The 21,384-nt window shown below is 37.9% G+C and overlaps 1 protein-coding gene across 13 annotated transcripts in view; it reads right to left on the bottom strand.

The window, feature by feature from the left end:
- Positions 1 to 3,114: 3,114 nt before the first annotated feature.
- Positions 3,115 to 21,384, bottom strand: part of STAU1 (staufen double-stranded RNA binding protein 1) — a 57,344-nt gene continuing 39,074 nt past the window's right edge. For 8 of the 13 annotated variants that reach the window (XM_036748954.1, XM_036748947.1, XM_036748949.1 and 5 more), the window contains 9 exons: positions 19,113 to 19,211; positions 16,169 to 16,399; positions 11,302 to 11,445; positions 10,187 to 10,333; positions 8,243 to 8,318; positions 6,999 to 7,318; positions 6,049 to 6,171; positions 4,992 to 5,077; positions 3,115 to 4,693 (listed from right to left, as the gene is read on the bottom strand). In XM_036748954.1, coding sequence (XP_036604849.1) covers positions 4,678 to 4,693; positions 4,992 to 5,077; positions 6,049 to 6,171; positions 6,999 to 7,318; positions 8,243 to 8,318; positions 10,187 to 10,333; positions 11,302 to 11,445; positions 16,169 to 16,399; positions 19,113 to 19,211 — 1,242 coding nt within the window. In that variant the 3' untranslated portion in view covers positions 3,115 to 4,677. The remainder of the gene's footprint in view (positions 4,694 to 4,991; positions 5,078 to 6,048; positions 6,172 to 6,998; positions 7,319 to 8,242; positions 8,319 to 10,186; positions 10,334 to 11,301; positions 11,446 to 16,168; positions 16,400 to 19,112; positions 19,212 to 21,384) is intronic. The other 5 variants (XM_036748958.1, XM_036748950.1, XM_036748957.1 and 2 more) reach the window with 1 other exon arrangement.

The raw sequence follows: 21,384 nt of genomic DNA, 5'->3' as shown, positions 1-21,384 counted from the left end.
CAGACATGACTAAAAAACAATAGCAAAATTTTTCCCAGTTCCTTCAACTAATCTTTTGTTTTGCAGGATCCTCCATGATCTTGGTTATTCTGCTCTGGAAATTCTCCAGCCTATCAAGTCCCTTATCAAGTGTGGCACCCCAAATTCCAGATGTCTGACCAAGGCAAACCACACCTAGACCACCTCCCTCTTCCTGAACACTATGCCTCTTATGGCCCTCTAAAAAAGTAGCTTTTCTGGTTGCCATTTCAATCCCTACTTCCTTATTTTGAAGTTTTTGTAATCTTTTTTTAGTTGAATGACTTTCTAACCACACCTTCTCCATTTTACATTTTAAATATTTATCCCTATTAAATTTTACCATATTTAATTCAGTTCAGTATTCAAGATCTTTTTGAATTGTCATACAAAGTGTTAGCCACCTCTACCAGGTTTGTGTGCCCTGGAAATTTGATGAGCATGGCAACTTTGCCTTGATAAAAGGCACTGAAACGACAGCATAGGGCCCAGCAGAGATCATGAATCGTTAAGAGATCATTCACTGGATATATCAGACCAATTCCAAATCCACTTTACTTGTACTTTAGGCCACATATCTCTCTTGTTTGCAATAACATGAAATAAAATTGTCAAGTGCTCTGCTAGAATCTAGGTAAGCTATATGGATGTTGCTGGTAGTTTACAGTACCTCTGTAGCTCCTGTTAAGTTTGGGATTCCATCTTCAGTAATTTTATTGCCTAGCGTAAAAAAAAAAAAAAACCTTTTCGTCATAAACTTGTGTCTTTCAAGTTCTAAAGACATCTAATTCTAATATACCAGGATTATTCTAAGTGTGTCTTTGCTGGGTTACTTTAGATGACTTCCAGCTTCAAAATAATACACACCTAGAAGGACCCTAATGTTTTCATTTTGTCCTCACGTAGCAGCCCCTTCCATCACCACTGCCCTTGACCCTTACAGATGCCCTTCTCTTGACCTTCTGTTGTGTGTTTCTTGAGATGACCAGAAGCACTCAGCATTTCAGGTAGGAGATGCCCTGAGTTTATACACCTGTAACAGAGATAATATCATTGTTGGACTAATGATTGGTGGCAGAATATAGTTTTCAGAGAATTCTCAAATGCAGATTCTGCAGTACTGGGACAGTATTATAACCAAGCCTCAAACATCACCATAGCCCTTCAGTTTGACTAAGAGATGGCCTTCTCTAGAAGCAAAATGTTCAATATAATTTATATTTGGGGATACCGAGGGATTTAAACTGTTTATTGAAGTCTCACAATTAAGAAGCTAAAAGGCAAGAGCCAAATTGGGTAGGGGAAAGAGGAGGTATATATTTAAAAATGAAGGTGATGTTAAAAAAAACCCTATCAATAAAAATTAAAAAACCAAGAGCCAGAGGTTCAGTTCCACCTACCATTCCTAATAAATGAGTGCAGTAGAAAAAGAACTTGACTAGGAGTCAGGAAATACGGGTTCAGGTCCTAGCTTTGCTTTATTATTGTGTGATCTTGAATAAGTTAATTTTCACTGAGCTTTCAGTCAGTCTCATCTAAAAATGGGGCTAATACTGTACTATCCACATCTGGTGATGACAGCTCTTTATAAACTCAAAAATACTATACTGATATGAATTATTATGTGTTAAGTAAACATATGAAACCTGCTTTCTACCCCTTCCTTGAAGCTTGTCCTTTCTATAGATCAGAGCAGTTAGCCTGAGTCAGTTGCAAAAAGTCTGTGTCAAGAAAAATACCATGCTAAACTTGTTTTTACAGAATTCTGGTTCTGTCAAAAAAATTTTAAAATAAACCCTTCGACCATACATTTTGCATACAATGCTCAAAATCAATTTAATAGTTTTAGAAAACATTTAGTACATTCCAATGGTTTCTGCAATTAAGTACCAAAATAAGTGTTTAAATAACCAAGAAAATAGAGAAAAGATATGCTCAATAGCTTATGAAAGGCATAGTCTAATGGTAGGTGTTAAAGGAGTTGGCAGGATTCTGGTTGAGTGGAGCAAGACCACTGCTGTTCTGGCGTAGTCTTTGGGGGTCAACATGTGCTCTCACTAAGAACCTGTGAGTACAGAATGATTTGGGAGTTTGCTTTACAGTTCAGGTACTTTAAATGATCCATCATTTCCTAGGGGTGGGCAAGTGCTTAACCTCACAGACTCTGCTGCTTAGTTATTGCACCTGCGTTTTATCATCAGTCTGTCACAGAGGATCTAATCCAAGTTACTGGGTTAATATTTATTCACTTTAATTCTTTGCAAGTTGCAAGTATTAACAAGGTCCTTCTGCTTACTTCCTATTTAAAATAAATCCAGCACCTTGAACAGGAATCAAATGATGAGCTATCTTCTACCTACTTCATAACTGATAGCACTATACAAATGTAAGGAGTCAAAGGTGACTATAATAGTGAGTTTCCAATGTAGTTCTGTACCTTTGAAGGTAAGGCTGTGACTTACGGTAGAAATCAAGCGCTTCAATCTGTTCTTCCAAGTTAACTCACATCTGATTCTGAAATTGCAAATCTTCAGCAATGTTTTCAAATTCAGTAAGGGGAGGGGGGGACAGGAGTGGGGCTGCCCCATTTTGGTGACATTGTCCCAGGAGAGGCACGCCTTACTCTCCTCCCCTGAGAATCTGGTCTGTGCCTCTGTGATGCACCTGAGACCTCCCAAACCCCAGAAGGTTGCATGGAAGGGAAAGTAAGTCTGCCAGTGTTGGTGTGACCTCAGGAGGAGGGAACTAATAGGACCCTCAGAAGCAAGAGCCCGGGAGGAAGTCGTCCTGAGTTTGCGCTGCCCTATTTACAGCTGTACATCGATTAACATCAGAGTCCAATGACCAGTGAGGTCTGTGGTCCAGAAACAAGTTTCTGCATTCCTTTTCTTTAGTCACTGCTCAAGATTACCAGGATTCATTAGTTGCAATTTTATTGATCAATGGTTTTTGTATAAAGTTATTTCAGACTTTCTGGTTACTGGCCAGCCTGAATCACATTAGCATTACAAGTGCTTACCTCCACGCCCCCAGGAGGGAAAGGAAGGGGAGGCAATCCAGCAACAATAGTATACAAGAATAAATTAAACAAAAACATTTAGTATGACCATTTATTGGTGACAAACACTCAGTTTTACTTACATTCCATGGGGAGAAAAAATTTCCAGCGTGAACAATGAACTGAAGCAGTACTTAACTTGCAAGGCGACCGTGCTTTTTTACCTGGACCATATGCAAAAACTTACTGCACACATTTCTGTGCACAATAACACAACATCAAAAGCAACACAGTTTTATATATAAACATCGTTAATTTTTTTCAGCCCTACATGGAGATGTAATTCAACAGTATAAAGCACTCAAGGAAAATCAATCTGCAGTTTTTATATGTACTACACTGAGATCATATCCTGTAGTGTTGTGAAAGCTGTGTGCCACAGAGAGCTATATATACACACATTTATTTTAATAATCTTTAAAAAGAAAGATCAAAATTCATTTATTTTAAGATCTGTTTTGTTTAACAAAAAAAAGGAAATAGTAAATGAACCAAATGATCATGTGAAGCTTAAAATTCCTAAAATGTCCAATTTACAAACCACTGGGCAACTTCATCAAGGTTCTATATAAAGAGATCTGTGTACATATATATGTGTATGTATATATATATATATATATACGGATATATGTGTATATATACATACATATATATGTGGATAGATGTATATACATACATATATATATATATATATACCTCTATAGATATTTGGGACATTAAACTGGATGACACACAATTGACATCATCGGAATGGTCCTAGGCTATTCCGATAGAAACAAAATGTATAGCCACATACATGGATATGATCTTTGCAGGTTAGTTTACAGAGAACGTCAGTCTCAGACAAGTTTCTAAACTGTGCTATATAACTAGATACAATTGAGAAACTTTCAAATGAAAAAAAAACATATAGTGTCGTTTCAATCAAAACAAAAAAAGGAAACTAAAAATGTATCACTGTCTTAGGATAAAGCAATGGTTATGGTTTCAGTAACTACAAGGAAGATGGAAGGGCTGCAGCACTCACTCTAGAACAGGTTACACTGAATAGGAAGCATTTGATTTTCTCTGGTGCTTTCAGACTTGGGTCAAGTCTAACGCTGTCAGACACTGCTGTCCAGTGTCTGTCCCTAAAGGTTTGAGTTAGCCAGTTTGAGAAGGGGATTGCTTTCCTTTTCTGGTTTCACACATCTATAAAAACACAAGACAAAGCACTGAAGACCATGTGACTCCAGGATGATGAACAATTACTTCCTAGTTGAGACAGGAGGACTCAATGTAGGAGACCAGAGAGTTGATCTCCCTTCACTTGACCCTCCTTCCCCACGAACATATCCAAGCAGTAGCTTGTGCATGATTTTAGCTCGTCACAACTCCCCCACTGCCACCTCCTGTCTGCCCCACCAGAAGAAACCATGAGAGTTCACAATCACAGCCTCCTTCTGTTTGTCTCCATTCTCATCACTATTGCCTTCTCCATTTCATCATTCACCACATCTCTCCGCCCATTGGAGGCATCAGAAATTCCAAAATTGCAAAGCAGTTTCAGTATATTCAGTATATATGTAGAACTTTTAAAGTGGTTTGTGGCCAGAAAAGGTTCAGCACCTCCCACACCTTTAAAGAAAAAAAAAGAGACTTCATGAAGCACCAGTTACGAAATGTGATTTGTTTAGTCCCTGACCAAAAAAACACAACACAACAAAGCAAAAAAACAACACATACAGGAAGTCCAGCAGGTGGGCCTGAGTTTATGGCAAAGGCCTATTGTGGAACTTGCTACTTAAGATGGAAAAATACTCTCTAGGGATAGGGAGAAAGATCATTCCCCAGTAGATGATATGGTAAAGCCCAAGGAACTGTGTTGGAGTTAGTGTGAGCAAGGGCTTGTTTCCTACAGTAACAACGCACTCACACAGACATTGGTCCATTTCCTGTTCTTGGCATCTCTGTACTTTGTTGGTCCAACTCAGACAGCAACTTTAAAATGTTCAGTGCAGCCTGGGGAAGGGAAGAGAGAAAGGAGAGGAAGGATATTATTAATCACAGGGCTTAATGACGGGAACGGGGATCACTTTGGTCAGCAAACACTTAAGATTAGTTTGAGGAAGAACCTTTATCACTCAGTGTTCTCCCATTTAATGGTTGTTCTACTATGATCTTGATGGTGGCAAGGAGGTGGCCTGGGGCTGACCAAGGTGGGCCACAAGCTCTGGCGGGTCTTTTGCTTCGGGGTGTAGGCCTGACCGGCTCTAAGTTCAAAGAAGCTTATCCCCAGGGATTTTGTCACTAGGATTTTTTCATTTTGTCACATTTTTTGGCAGACATACCAGCTCATGAAAGGTGTCTACCAAAGTATGGCAGAAGGGACACTCACAGTGAGGAAAACACATATTCTTTAGGTAAACATTAAGTACAAGAGGGATTTCACTGGCAGCACTAAGGTGTTCCAGCTGGTGCCACTGCTGGGAACTGATGAATTTCATTCTGGTGAGGATTAAGAGATTCCCAAAGGCTAACAAAGAGCTAGCACCATTATGACTCAAGACAAGTGATCTCAAAGTCATAAATAACAAGAGAAGCAGTATAAGAAGGAAAAGAAAGAGAAATAAGGAGGAATAGCAAAAAATAGTTCTCATCCCAGTGTGAGGCTTGTATCAAGAGGAACATGTCTCCCCTGAGAAATGTTTACATTTTAGCCAAGTCAAAAGTGGATTAATTCTTCGTGAGAAACAGAATCAGAAATCTGAACAATGTACTCAGGATGTAGTTATGTTCTGCATAAATAAAGAATTTGCAAAGAGATGGAATTATGAAGAGAATAGATTTTCAAAGTAAATGTGAAGTCAATTACCAGCTGAAATAAGTGGGATAGCACCTGGGTTTTTAAATTCACAGCTCCACACTTACTTAATTTTCAATCAAAAGGGCCATCCTGAGAATAGGCAAGGTCACTTAAGTATTTAACATACCATATCATGGCAGGATTCCACATCCTTTCCAATTCCATGGCTGATCAGAGGTGGCTGAGAGGAGCAATTTATAAGAGAGACAAATTCATTCTTGTTGTTTTTGGGGAAGTCTTTGTACTCCACCTAAGAAGACCAACAACAAAAAATTACTGTCATTCCTAAGGACAACTAGGAAACTGCCTGTGCAAGACTCAGCTGGTCCTACATATGAGATTAAGAAAAATGAGACAAATGCTTTGGGCCAGAGAGACCAAACCTGCACTACTCTGGCTACATCTTCCATATTGGTCACTAGGCCTAAGTTGGAAAGGAGGAATCAAGGACTGGAGACTAATATTTTTACCCACCATCACGCACACTTTTGCAAACCTCATTAGCTCTAAATCATTCCCTCTAGGCTACTTTTGCTGTTGCTGAGGAAAAAGTGATTTCCTCAAAGACACAATCAATCCTGGGTCTAGACACGCCTCTTAGGGACCCTAATATCTGCTAACTTCTCCAGGTCTGAAAAAGGCAATCATTTCTTCACCTTGGTGAATGAAATGTCATATGCAAAGAATGTCATCATCAAAACTGCTCCTTTCAAAGGCTAAGTTGTAAGACAGCCAATAAATCAAAGGCTTAGTTTCTCTGGAAGGCTTGTCTATTTTTCACTAGACTCCCTCTCAGCAACGAAGTGATGTGACATTTTCCAATCCTTCCTTTCTCAGACGCAAGATATAAAGTACCTCCTCTAAAAGGTGAGCAAAAATTCTCAAGAGTTCAGGCCAAGGCAGAAGTTAAAGTTAACTCAGTCTTTCCCTTGAAGAAAGGAATCTTTATAATTAGTCCTTGTGGTACATGGTAAATTTCCCAAAACAGCTCCATAAACTTTAAAAAATTCTTCTTCCCCAACAAGCTGGGAAAATATGACAAGACAATTACATGGGGTGGGGTTCAAAAATAATTACCTGGATTCCCTGGACATTGGAAAGGTAATCCAGTTGCTCAGAGGGTCTGGTGAGTGGCCCATGGGGAACATGGCCTGAGGAGATGTTATTCTTTAAAATGGTCTCCGCTGTGGGGGAGGTCCCCCCGTACAACAGCTCTCTAGCTATCATGGCTGTGACTGTTGCCTTGGCGGGATTTGGAGCTACTCTGGTAAACTCTTTGGTATGATGTCCTTGATTGACTCCTACCGCCTGTGCCACTTCAGGCACCATGGGAAGAATTCCTGCTGGAAGTTGCTGATGACTGAGATAAGGCATCCTAAATTCATCTTCCTTATTACCTAGGGAGACACGTACATAAGTTTAAAACATCCATCGAACTTGAATGCATGATAGATACATAGAAACAACAGGCAAAAAAAATGGCAACATGCACATAAAATCATACGGAATAAAGGTATATGTGTTATCATACAAAGATTGGGCACCAATAAATTCTAAGATGTTATACAAACCTAAGGATCAACACTGCTACTTCCTCGCCAAGTTGGCTCACAATCTCCAAGAGAGATGTAATAGGAACAAAGGAACGGTGGGAATGATTCAAGAAAGAGAAGGCAACAAGTCCCTGAAAAATCACTTATTATTCATCTCTGAGATACACTCTCTCTCTATAGATACATGTATATATATGTGCACATACATACATATATATATATATATATACACACGCACGTGTTACAGCATGTCAGAGTTGGATGAGACCTTAGAACACAGAACTTATAATAGCATAGCTGGGGAGGAGATTCATTCATCTAATCACTTCATTTTATGGAAAATGACATTTGAAAAGGGAAGTGACCTGCCCAAGGTCACAAGTCAGTTAATGGGAGAGCCAGGACTAGACCTCAGGTCTTTAGATTCCTAGTGCAAGGGAGAAAAGGTGAAAAGAAAGAAGGCAAGAAGAAACAACAGATATTCAAACTATTCTTTATGGTGTGGCATGTAAGAAAAAATGAGGACAAAGACAAAGAAAGAGGCAAAAGAGACCACTGAAACTGATGCTTAGCCAAAGGATAATGAATGAAGCAAAAGGTCCCAATCACAAAGGCAAGCACAAGGTGGTGAGAATCTTGGGGGGAAAAAGATAAACTTTATAAATCATAAAGAAATTCTAACTGACGTTTCCTTTTCCCCCTCCACAAAATGCAATATTCACATAATCAGGCCAATCCATTTCAAAATTCCAATGAGGTCACACTTACTGGTCACATTTTCATCACCAGAGTTGGGCTCAAAAAAGGTAACTTTTCTTCCATCACCTGGTTTCTTTACTGGGGTCTTAAAAAAACAAAGTCAGAGACACAAACTAATAGCATTTCTCTAAAGAATTTGATTGCACAGAGGAACAATTAGCTTTTGGTATTTACATATCAAAGACTAACAATATCCTTTGGATTCCTATTTGGAGTTCTAAATGACACAGCTCTCTATCACAACCCAGAGCTGTGCAGGAGCTTAGGGTCACCACTACTATATGCAGTAAAACCCATTACAAAATAACCTTATTCTCCCACGGAATGTAAGACCACATACCCCTTAAGATATGCTGCATTTTTTCATATAAATACAGAAAGCCATTAAACTCACATTTTCTTATATGTCCTCAGACTTCAGAGTTACATATAAAGTGGATTTCTCTTAACCCTGAAATGCTAAACAATGGTATTCAAAGAAAGAGCAGTAAGAAATGGACAACTTAACCCAAAGGAGCCAAAAGATGATCAAATAAGGTGAAATCACACTAATGCAAAGGAAAATTTTAGGTTGACCCTTAATTTGTGAACCAAAGAACATTCTGGGGCTAATATCACCATCCCAAATGAGATGAAAGTAAGATACTGTTTCAAACAGAACAAAGGCAGTGTGGTGTAGTGGAAACAGCACTGGAGGGGAAAGCCAGAGATCAGGGTTCAAGTTCCAGCTAGCAATAATTCTCTGTGTGACTGGACAGGTCATTTCCCTTACTGGGGCCTCAGCTTTCTCATCTACAAAGTGAAGTGATTGCACCAGATGATCCTTAGAGGCCCTTCCAGCTCTGACGGTTTATGTTCTCTGACTGAATTGTCAAAGACACAGATTGAAATGCAGTCAAATGGAAGAGCTCCCCCTTCTTGGTAATTAATGACAAATCAATCCTTACAAGTTCTGGCAGGAAATTCTTAAAAGCAGAGCCCAACATTTAGATAGGGTCTATTATAATAAAGCAGTGTGGGGCCTCTACTGTTGCAAAGTAACAGGTGAAGACTCTTCTCAGAGCTGTGCAGAGCACAAGTGAACTGAATAATCACGGTGTTTTCAGAGTTATCCTGACAACCATTCAAAAACGTTAAAGGAGAAAACCATAGTGGTTTTCACTAGGAAGTGCAGCTTGCCCATTCCTGTGAAGAAATGAAAATTTCCACCATGACTTTATTTTTACCTGACATTTCTGAGCACCAGGCAAACTGCATTAGGGGAAAAAATTCCACCAAAACCACAAATCTGTGCCTTCTTTTCCAAATCTAACATCACACTGTATTTGTGTTCTGGAAAATCAAGTCTACCTCACTCACTAATTTAACCCTCATGTTAACCAGTCTCCTAAGCATACTTTACTTTAAGGGATGGGGATAGGTACTGGACCTGTGACTTCACTGATAGAGGGAACCTCCTTTATCAATGCAGGACACAAACTCCTCTGCAATTTAGTCTTAGAGAATCTCCTAGAACCATTCAAGGTTAAGTGATTCAAGTAGGGTCACAAAGCCAGAATGTGAGGTAGGACTTGAACCCAAGTCTTCCTGGCTCTGAGGTCAGTTCTTTACCCCTTTGGCATTCTGCCTCCGCTTGTTAAGAAGAGGCTAAATGACACACAAATTTCAAGCACAGCTATTCACCATTTCACAAGCAGAGAAGAAGAAGCTCTTAATAAACTTCTCAGTGCCTTTAACGTACTAAACAAGGATAAGAATTCATAAACATTTTTTCAGTTAGTTTATAGATACTTGAAATATATCATCCTACTTTTGACCACATTCTCATGCTTCAGGTGTTAAACAATCCCTTGCCCATGTTTCTTTAAAGATAAGATTTTTTATGATTTGATGTTGGTCTCTACTGATATGTCCCCTTGGAGATGGAGATTCCATCTGTCTGTGGATGGTTACCTTTTCTTCTGTCTTTAGTGCTGGCTTGGGGGGCTGGGCTTGTGGGACTTTGAAACCTAGGATCTCTAACATATTTTCAGCTGCATTGCGCTTTGCCACCTTCTTATTTGTGCCCATTCCTTCAGCAGTGTGGCCACCAACTTTGACCTGCACAAAATCAAGCAACGCAACCGTAGTTAAGCGTTTAGTGCAAAAATCAAACCACAGTTAGTTTGTTAAGAGAACGAGTGAAATAATCGGAGAAAGCTGAACAGGTTTTGAGCTTTAAAATCCAAGCAGTTTTCTATTTTATGAAGTCACAAACTCTAGACCACATCAAATATAGAGAAAATGAAAGAATTGGCGTAAAAAACTTTAAGGTCTTTGTAGCTCTAACTTCCACATTGTTCTGTGCTAAAGTTTCTTCCAACTCTGACCTTTTAAGAATGACATATTTCATCTCAAGGTCAATAAGCCCTACCTCTAAGTTTTTCCGGGTTTAAAAACAAGGGATTTAGAGTCTACCAAGTGCCTAAGGTATAAAAACAGCCTGAATGACTTGCTGCTGTGACCATGTAAGAAATGACACATGTATGGACAAAAGGCTCAAGATGGTTTGGGGGCAAAACCTACTGAGCAAATAATAAAAACTGTTTAGAACTGTCAACTAAACGAGTTTCAAGAGGTATCCCCAATATTGGGACTTTCAAGGAGACAGCATAACATTACAGCAGGGTGTTTCAAAAATGAGTAAACATTTCAAAGAATGTTTTCTCCCAAAGAATGTCTAGTCTCCAAACATAAGGTAACATTAGGCTGCCCACATGACAGAATTTCACTAAGCCCAGTGAAACCCACCTATATACTATCAATTTCAGGAGCAGGACTAGACATGCAGGGAAGCAATAAACCTCTAGACTGAGACTAGGGAAAATGTAACAGTGTTCCTTTTTAAGGGCCATGTGGCAATGGCACCAAACCTATAAGGGACAAGAAGATACACATCAAAGATACACATCCAAGTTGTCACCCACATGTGAAATACTTTATGAAAGAGAAAAGGAAGGCAACAACTTTTTCATGTGTTAAAATTGATATCCTTAAGGTAGTCAAGCCCAACCCTTCCCTTCACCTACCTGCATAACAAATTCCCTGCGCCGTGGAAGGCCTCGCTCAGTGAGAAGCATATATTCAGGCTCCTTATCTTTTTTGGCCTGCTGGATCTGGGCAAGTCGGCTAATAGGATTCATTCCCTGACCATATTCTGGGCTTGTCTGTAGCTAAAGAGGAAATAATGTTGGGGAAATTGGCTGTCACATTACTAGCAGAAATAATTTCAGGCTCAGAGTGAATATTGATTTCAACTTATAAACTGGTTTAAAATTTAAAATGTTTTAAAGAGGTTTATGAATATTATGGCTTTGAAAACATGGATTAAAAATTTATTCCTCACACATGAACAATACTACCTTGAAACAGATAACCAATCATCATAAGAAAGCTTAATCAAAAGATTTCATTGACTGCCCCTACCAAAAGGCAGTATGTTTTCTGAGGAGGAACAATTAGACCCAAAAGACAAGAGCCCTAGGTTCAAATTCTAGCTTTGACACAAGCCACATGTATAGGGATATATCACTTAGCTTGTCTGTGCCTCAAATCCTTTGTCTATAGCATAACATAATGCTTGTCTTGCCTAGTTCACAAGGGAACAATGAGGTAAGTATTTAATAAAGTACTATAAAATTTAAACTGTTATTATAAATGTAAAAATGAATTTTAATAAGCCAGAGTACGAGGAACACAGAGGTGGGAGACACATACAGAACATCTTAACAATATCAAGCACAAAACCTTAGGCTTTAGGACTTTTTGCACAGATGAATTTCTATATTATTGGCAGGTGACAGGATCAGATCTGTATTTTGAGAACAGCAACACTTTGACAAATATGTGGAGAATTAATAGGAGGGGAGAGAGGACTTGAGGCAGAGGACCAAATGAGAAGTTACTATAATAATCCGGGATAGAGGGCCTGAACTAGGGGGTTGGCTTGTATAAGTAGATGCAAAAGAACTGAGGCAAGAGATGTTAGGGAGGCAGAATTGACAAGACTTGGCAACTGACTGGATGAGGAAGAAGAAAAAGGTGAAGATAGCTCAAGGGCTTTTGAGCTCGGCTGACTTGAAGGATGGTGGAACCACTGACAGAAACACAGCAGGAGGGGCTAGATGTCTGTCTGTTTGTTTGCTTGTAAGAAAGAGAAGATGATGATGAGTTAGATGTCGAGTTTGAGGTGTTGGCCAGATATCCAAATGGAGATGTCCAGTAAGGCAAAGGGTAATAAGAGCTACTATTTATATAGTGCTTTAAAATTTGCAAAATGTTTTACACATATGATCTCATTTGGGTCTCAACATAACCCTGTGAAACAGGAGCTATTATCGTCATCCCCATTTTACAGATGAAGCAGTGTAGTATACTATGTGCTGCCTAGTGTGGCCCTGATATTCAGAGAGATCAGGAATTAGAAATACATAAATTTAGAAGCTATCTTTGTTACGGAATCAGAAACATATAAATTAGGTGTGATTTCTGCAGAGGTGGTCATTGAACCCATGATAACAGAGGAGTTCACCAAAGGAAGAGATCACAGGACTTAGGTCAGAGCCTTCGGGGGTGCTCATGCTTAGGGTGCAAGAGGAAGATGATTATGAACTAGAAGAGACTGAGAAAGAACAGTCATATAGGAACAGTCATATAGGTAAGAGGAAAACCAGTGGAAAAATGACATGGAAGCCACTGAAGAAGAGAGAATTCAGGTGAAAGAGATAGTAAAAAACCCCAAAACACCTCGATATTACCAAGGCCAAAGAGGATGAGGGCTGAGAAAAGGGCATTAGATTTAATCACTGATTGTAAGAAACAGTAAGGACAAAAAATCACAAAGGAGTGCTGTATAATTATAATGACCAAGTTTGGACTTGAAGGAAAGGTAAGATAATGCCTACCTCACTGCTTCCTTTGTAGAGGTGATGGGGGGTGGGGTAATGAGTGTAGAACGCTGCATACATATATAATGTCAAACTGGCTTGACATGGCTAGTGTTGCTGATTTTTAAAATCATCTTTCTTATTCTTTGTTGAGAAAAAGTCAATAAATTAGGAAATTAAATTGGTATAAAAACAGAAGACATCATCAATAAGATTTTTAAAAAATCACTGATAACATTTGAAAGAGAAGATTCAGAAGGAAGAGCTGCCAGGGGTTGAACCAGCAGTTATTAAGAGCTCAGGAAGGTGGAGGGGGAGAGTGTACACTATTCTTTCTAGAAGAAAGGTAGCATTTATTTGATGCTGGGTTGGTTTTGATTTTGTTTTGGTGAAGGTAGTAGGAGGGAGGTGAGATGGGAAGGGTAAACTACTGAACTAAAAACATTCTTAAAGTATGTAATGAGGCGGTCCCTATTTGGCATTTTCTTAGTTCCCGGGGGCAGAACAAATGGGTAGAAAGTATAAGAAAACAGCTTTCAGCTCAGTTTAAGAAAAGAACCTGTTATTAATCAGAGCATTCAAAAGACAGGTGCCCTGTCACTGAAAGACTTCAGTGGAGACTAGATAACCATTAGCTGTCCTTTCCAATCTACCCACTGTACCTGTGCCAAAGTGATTACCTTAGAATACACAACTGACTCTCTTATTTCTAATCTCAATGAACTCCAATGGCTTTGCTACTTTTAGAATAAGATACAAACCACTGTCATGTAAAACTTTTCAATACCTACCTTTACAGGCTTAGTATACAAGAGGACCCAAAATTCTTAGGGCAGTTTTAAGATATTAAAGCTGACACCTCCTCTCTCACATTCCATAGTCCCCTGAGCTGGTCTTGCTGATGCTCCATATGCAAATTCTTCATCTTCTGGAACTATACCTTTACAATGGTCATTCCCCATTCTCCCCACCTCTGCTCTAAGACTCCCTAATTTCCTCCACAGTTTAAGTCAAACTCCACCTTCTCCATAATGCCTTTGTTGATTTTTCCTGCTGCTGTCTTCTCTGCCCATTAGCTTTTATTTATTTTATTTACATAGCACGTGTATGTCTGTGTGTGTGTGTGTTTTCCTGACAGGTTGGAAGCTGCTCAAGAGCAGGGCCTATTTTGTTTTTATCTTTCTAATTCTAGTGCCTGGCACGTAGCAGAGGCTTAATGAATGTTTGTGGATTGTTCAAAATCATAGGGTCATGGATTTAGAGTCAGAATAGGCCTTAGAAATCCTCACATCCATTGCCACTTCACTTTATAATTCACAGAACAGAGTCCCAGAGAGGCTGAGTCAACTATTCTTCTGAAATTTTTTGGACCCTGCAAATGATAGAGGGGATTCAAACTTCTGATAGAGATTGAACCACATTATCTTGGAAGTTTCCTCCAATTCTAAAATTCAGTAAATCGACTGGACTTGTTGATGAAGGAATGGCTAAACAAGTTGTGGCAAATGAATATAATGGAATATGTGTTGTAACTACAGAGAAGTATGCAAAGATTTACATGAACTGGTAGGAGTGAACATGGTACAACTGAATGAGTGGTAAAACTGAAATCATACGACCCAAGTTTGATTTCTCACACTGCCACTTACTAACTTGTGTGGCTGTGGGGAAGTCACAACCCCTCGGCCTCTGTTTCCTCATCTGTAAAATGAATGCATTGGAATAGAGACTGTTAAGGTCCCTTTCTAGATCTACATTTATGATCTTATGATACAAAGTAGAACTAGGAAAATTATATATGCAATGACTATGATAATGTAAAAAGACAGAACAACAACAAAACTATCAGGTAGGGAATTATGGGCGTGGAACACTGTCAGCTTTTTTCCTGAAGTGTTGGCTAATTTGCTGACTTGGGGTTTTTCCCCCGTCTTTTAAATGTTTTACTATATGGGATAGCATTCTGAGAAAGAGATGGCAAAGGCATACAATTAAAAACGTAGGTGATGTAAGAAAACAAAAGATATCAATAAAAACTTTTTTAAAAAAGTCAGTGGATACAAGATGCTTAAATACAGAAAGAAAGGTCCTATATACTACAAATGTCATTTACAACATTTTTTTTGTAGTAGCAAAGAATTTGAAATGAAGTACTTTTAGGGAATGCTTAAAGAAAGAGTAGTGCATAAATGTAATGGAAAATTATTGCACTCCAGGAAAACAACAAATACGAAGAATTCAGAGAAGCATGAAATACCACATATAATACAATAGGCATAATTAATGTGTTGGTTAGTTTCATTCATCTGCTTTTTACTCGTCTTTCTATTTGTGCTTTGTTACAAAGGATAGCTTGCTACATAGCAGAGTTGAAAAGGATATATTTAGAAGTGAATGTGATATGAAAAGATTTTAAAAATGACATTTAAAAAATTAAGTCAAGTAGTAACTTAAAAGTCTTCTTCAGCAGAAAGCATTCTGAATAAGTTGTGGTATATGAACTAATGCAGAGTGAAATGAGCAGGACCAAAAGAACAATTTATACTCTAACATCAATACTGTAAAAATGAAAAATTCTGAGGAATTTTCAATACAATGGCCATTCATGAGGCCAAAGTACTTACGATGAAACATGGCCTCCATGACAGAGATGATGAATTTGCGGCACAGAATATGACAGATATGTTTTTGTATAAAGCCACTGAGGAAAACTGCTTTGCCTGACTATGCATACTTGTTGAAAGAATTTGTTTAATGGAGTGAAGTATAAGAGGGAGAGATAACAAATTTGTTATTTTTTAAATAGGAAGGGGGGGACTACTATAGATATGAAATGTTGCATGCACTTTCAGATGAAGTCATTGTATTACTGTAGTTTAACTTAACTGTTTAATTTCTTCACAAGAGACCTCTAACAGGAAGTCTGTGGTGAGTAATTTGTAACTGTATGGAATGCAAAAACAAAATACATCAATAAAACCATAAGTGACAAAAAAGAAAGTGTTCTGACCTTAACTATTGATTTTGTTTTCTTTTTTATTCGTGGCTTCATTTTTTCAACTGTTGGAAGTGGGGGTAATTTCTTTAGTTCCTCAAGGACAGCTATAGCAGCATTTTTCTTTGAAATCTTCTTGCTTTTTCCTTCACCTTCACCCATGAATTCGCCAACTGATACCTTTGTCACAAAACTCTTCATGTGAGGTGGGCCACTCTCCCTGGTGACCTGTTTCAGAGGGAAAAACTGAGTGAAAGCGTGATAAACACTTATTAAAAATGGTAGGGGACACTGGTTACAGCAAAGTTCATTAACATGAAATACAGAATGGAGGTTAAAGGACAGAACTTCTAAACGAGATATATGACATCTCAAGGAAATGTGTATAAAAGGACATTTTTCTCATTGATCTTTCAAAGCTATTTTGATGTTTTCCACCTTTTTTGTGACCCTTCACACTTGCATCCTTAAAAGCTCGCAAGAGAACTCAGCCTCACTCCACAAGTTGGCATGCGACAGCAGGGGAGATTTTCCTCATTTTGCAGACAAAACAACTGAACCCAAGAAGTGACACAGTGGAGCAGCATTGCAGCACAACAGAAACAACACTGGATGTGGAGCCAGAAGACCTGAGTTCAAATCCAGCACTGGTCATTCCCCTGGACAAGTCACTTTAACATTTCGAAACCACAGTGTCTTCACCTGTATAATGATGGGGTTGGACATGATGGCCTAGCTCCTCTAAGGTTCTATGAGCTAGAATGCAGTACAAAAAGATAATAACAGTCTGCATAATTCCAAAGTCACACAGCAGGTTCCTAGCAGAGACAGGACTAAAATCCAAGCATTAAACTTCCCACCCTACCACATTTTATGATTCAACTACCCCTGGTCTTAGAGGGAACACATTAACTGACCCAAAACACAATGAGGGACAAATATATAATATCATCTCTTCTCAAAAGTAGGTTTGATAGCCAGAAGAGAGAGACTGAAGACAAACAAATGACTTCACAACAAGGCTGAGAGCCAAAGCAGCTGTGGCTGGAGAGGACACCAGACATTTAATTCCTTCCTAGTATAGTTATGCTTTGCAAATATGGCACATGTATAGAAAGATACAATATGATGTATATAACTTTATTAACATGATTAATTTTAATAAATATTATGTTTGAATATTACAACACATGGTTTGAGGAAGCAATTCATCATTAATTTCTATGAATTTCTGATACATTTCTGCAAGTGTTTTTGTATTTCTCCTTTATCCTATCTATTTCTAGGTATCTAAGTACTCCCCATAAACTCTATCTCAAAATCATCATGTTACCCCCAAATAATTAAAAACTGAGTGGCATGACACAAATAGTGCCTTCAGAATCACAAGACTTGGATTTGTGTTCCAGCTCTGCCACGTAGTAGTTACATGAGCTTGGGAAAATTCATTCTCCTCTCAGGAACTCCATTTTCACCTCTATAACATGAAGGGGTGGTGGGCTCAATCTCCAATGTCCCATCTAGCTCCCTAAGTCAGCTACTGTAAATTCACTTGTACATCTCAGTAACATTTTCTAGCAATGCTTTATCTATAATCAACTTTTTGCTCAAACATTAGATGCGGTTTCATCATTTTGATTTTTTTGTTTTTTTTTTTAATTTTACTTTTGCTTTACATTTACTTTTTAAAAATCTGGTATGAACACATGACACTGTACTAATGCCCACGAGTGATCCCACTACACACAATAGTATCACATTTCTATCTACATTTGCAAATGTATTATGAACATTTAAACTCTGTATAAGTTTTATTTAAGTACCAGATATGTAACTCTCTCCAGTCTTTTCTACCAAAACATTTTATTTAGCCTAGTTTTCTAATTTAGCCCACATTTGCATCAAAAAAGCAATTTAGTCAGGAAAAAAACTGTGAAAGTCATTTATTAAATATATGATAGAATATGAGGGAAATGTAAGCTTTTAAATAATTATATGGAAACACTCAAAACAGTATAGTTTTAAATTTTAAAAAAAGTACAATTTTGAGTTTAAAAAAAGGGTTTGAGGGTCAAAAAAAGTATTTATTTAAAAGATGTATTAACCACCAGAGGGAGCTCCCACAATTTCACAAATGTAAATAAAATAAGGTTAGGGTTAGAGTTAGAAATAGGATTAGGGTTAGGGCTATATTCACAGGTAAAATAATATATCAAGTCTGCCTATAAAAATGCTACATTTTAAAAGTTAAGAACCAAGTATTTTACAAGACAGTAAATTATAGCTATCCTGTTTAAGGGGGAAAAACATATTTAGACTATACCTTTCCTTATCATTGAAATAACAACATTTATCTAAAATGGTATTTTTTTTTGGCCTGATAGTACAGTTTTTGACCAAAGTTGAGAATGCCTTTGAAAGTCTACATTAGCTATTTTCAGTCTTAAAGGTGAAAATGGGAGAAAATGTGGAAGTATCCATCTACAATTTCTAAAAAAGGAAACTCTGAAACTTTGTTTTTGAGACTAGTAGACAAATTGGGAAAAAGAAAGAATCGTTTGTACATTTCAATATGCAAATCAAAACCAAATAAGAATTTGCAAATAATTAAAATACCTTTGGAAAATAAAAACCCTTTTCTCTTTACCTTCCCAAATTAATTGGATTTACTCTCTTTTTAGATAATCCAAGCACAATACTTGTTTTCTATTTTGGATTTCTTACAGTAGGATTTGTTTTAAGCAGATGTAGTTGGAAAGGTGGGATATAATTCTTAAAAGCAGAATATAAGTAGCTTTCAAGGACTTCACAAGAGAGCCTACAAAAATAACTAAACTCCAAGGTTAAGTCAAGCATTTCAAACTATAGAAAACTGCAGAGTTTATCCTCACTTTCTCCAAAATGAACATCTTGAGTATTTCTTAGCATGAACTTCATTCTTGCTTATTAATAAGCTTACCTCAAAATTCACAGGCAAGTTCCGTTTAAGTGCAATCTCAAACACTTGGCTTATTTCAGATTTATTGAGATTTTCATCATCTGGTTCTCTTCCATTCACCTAGAGGATTAGTCATTTAAAAACAATCAAATATTAAAGCTGTCAGGTAACTTGTTTGATGAGACCACAAAACTAAAAGCCTTCAAACCTTTGTCTTATGGATATCACTATTAAACTGGCCAAAATAAAGCATATACAGTCTACTATTGTATTATAAGATAAGTGACAGCCGAGACCTCAGTATTAGGGTAGCTAAAGGGAATATACATACATATATATAGACAGAGGGCACAGGGTGAGTGGAATATGAAGGGATGATATCTAAAAAAAAATCAAATTACGGGATGAGAGAGGAAGAAAGGGAGAGATAGAATGGGGTAAATTATCTCACATACAAGTGGCAAGAAAAAGCAATTCGTTGGAAGGTAAGAGGGGGCAGGTGAAAGGGAATGAGCGAATCTTGCTCTCATCGGATTTGACTTGAGGAGGAAACAACATACACACTCAACTGGGTATCTTACCCCATAGGAAAGAAGGAGGAATGGGATGAAAAGGGGGGGGATGATAGAAGGGAGAGCAGACAGGGGGAGGAGGTAATCAAAAGCAAACACATTTGAAAAGAACCAGGGTCAAGGGAGAAAATTGAATAAAGGGGGACAGGATAGGTGGGAGCAAAACATAGTTAGTCTTTCACAACATGAGTATTGTGGAAGGGTTTTACATGATGATACATGTGTGGTCTATGTTGAATTGCTTGCCTTCTTAGGGAGGGTGGGTGGGGAGGGAAGAGGGGAGAGAATTTGGAACTCAAAGTTTTAAAAGTAGATGTTAAAAAAATACAAAATAAATAAAAAAAAAGAAAAATACTTTTTCTTTACTTTAAAAAAAATAAAATAAAACAAGTCACAGCCTATTAAACTCAAGTTGTATTGTGTCTCAAATCCACCACCAACAATCTACCCAGCTAAGGCAAATGTGTAAGTAAATCTCTTTGGATATTTGTAGGGCTAAATTACACTGCAGACACATGCCACTCCTGATGAGGGCAAAGTCTTGACCATTAAATCTTTAACGGGCAAAAGTAAACCAAATTTTATTCTGTAAGATTCATAATATACTAAATGACTGACTGGTCAATATGTGTGCAAATAAAAGCCGCTCAGTACATAGAATGTTAGGGTTTTGGAGGACGTTTTTGCATTTGAAGTAATCTTATACTGATTTGAAAAGAGGGCACAGGGAGTACAGTGGACAAAGAGGAGGCTGTGATACAATGCTGACAAGCTGTGATGTGATGCTACTTAACTTTGGGATGCAAACTAATGCTACTCTTTTGAATTCTACACAATATTTCACAAGCCTCTAATTAAACAGCTAACCAACAACAATGTATTTTAAAAGTTTAATGATGACATAAGATAATGGAAGATTTAGTCAGACTGGAAAAGAGACTGAGAGAGCAATGGTCTTGAAAAAATTCACCATCACAGTGCAAGTGTGTGCTTTCCTTTATCCAGTGAAGTCAAAGGATTTGGAAAATGTTTGGGTCTTTTGGGGACCAGAAATGTAAGAATAGAAATTTGGCCATAAAATGGTTATTTAGTTTTTATCTTAATTGCCAACCCTAATGGCCTTTTATCAGTCTTCATCCTTCTTGACTTTTCTAAACGATGATACTTTTGATCACCATGTATTGTTTTAGTGGTAGGAGAATTTAAAATATTTTATAAGTCCCTTCTCTTTCTCTTGCAATATTTCTCAAAGCACAGCAATGCTGGAGTAGAACCCAAGATCATAGATCTTTAGATGTGGACAGGACCATCAGATCACATGGAAGTCTGTACTGGCTGCTCAATACTGTTTATGTGCTATACATTTCATTATGTCCATCTGGTGGACAATGAGACAATTAAGGGCCAGAGAAATTAAACACATTGCCAATAGCAAACAAACCAATAGCAGAGCTGGGATTAGAACCTGAGTGGATAGGGTATATCTTACCCTGAAAAAAAAACAAAAGCAGCAATTGTAAGGGTAAAACTAAATTGGGGCAGCTAGGTGGCGCAGTGAGTACAGCACTGGCCCTGGAGTCAGGAGGACCTGAGTTCAAATCCCGCCTCAGACATTTGACACATGCACTAGCTGTGTGACCTTGGGCAAGTCACTTAACCCCAACTGCCCTGCCAAAAACAAAATGAAAGAAATTAAATTCTAAGTGAAAAATCTCACCTTA

Source organism: Trichosurus vulpecula, chromosome 3, assembly GCF_011100635.1.
Source record: "Trichosurus vulpecula isolate mTriVul1 chromosome 3, mTriVul1.pri, whole genome shotgun sequence".
Lineage (NCBI taxonomy): Eukaryota > Metazoa > Chordata > Mammalia > Diprotodontia > Phalangeridae > Trichosurus > Trichosurus vulpecula.
Note: the sequence above shows the minus strand (reverse complement) of the source record. Positions and strands in the feature narration are given on the sequence as shown.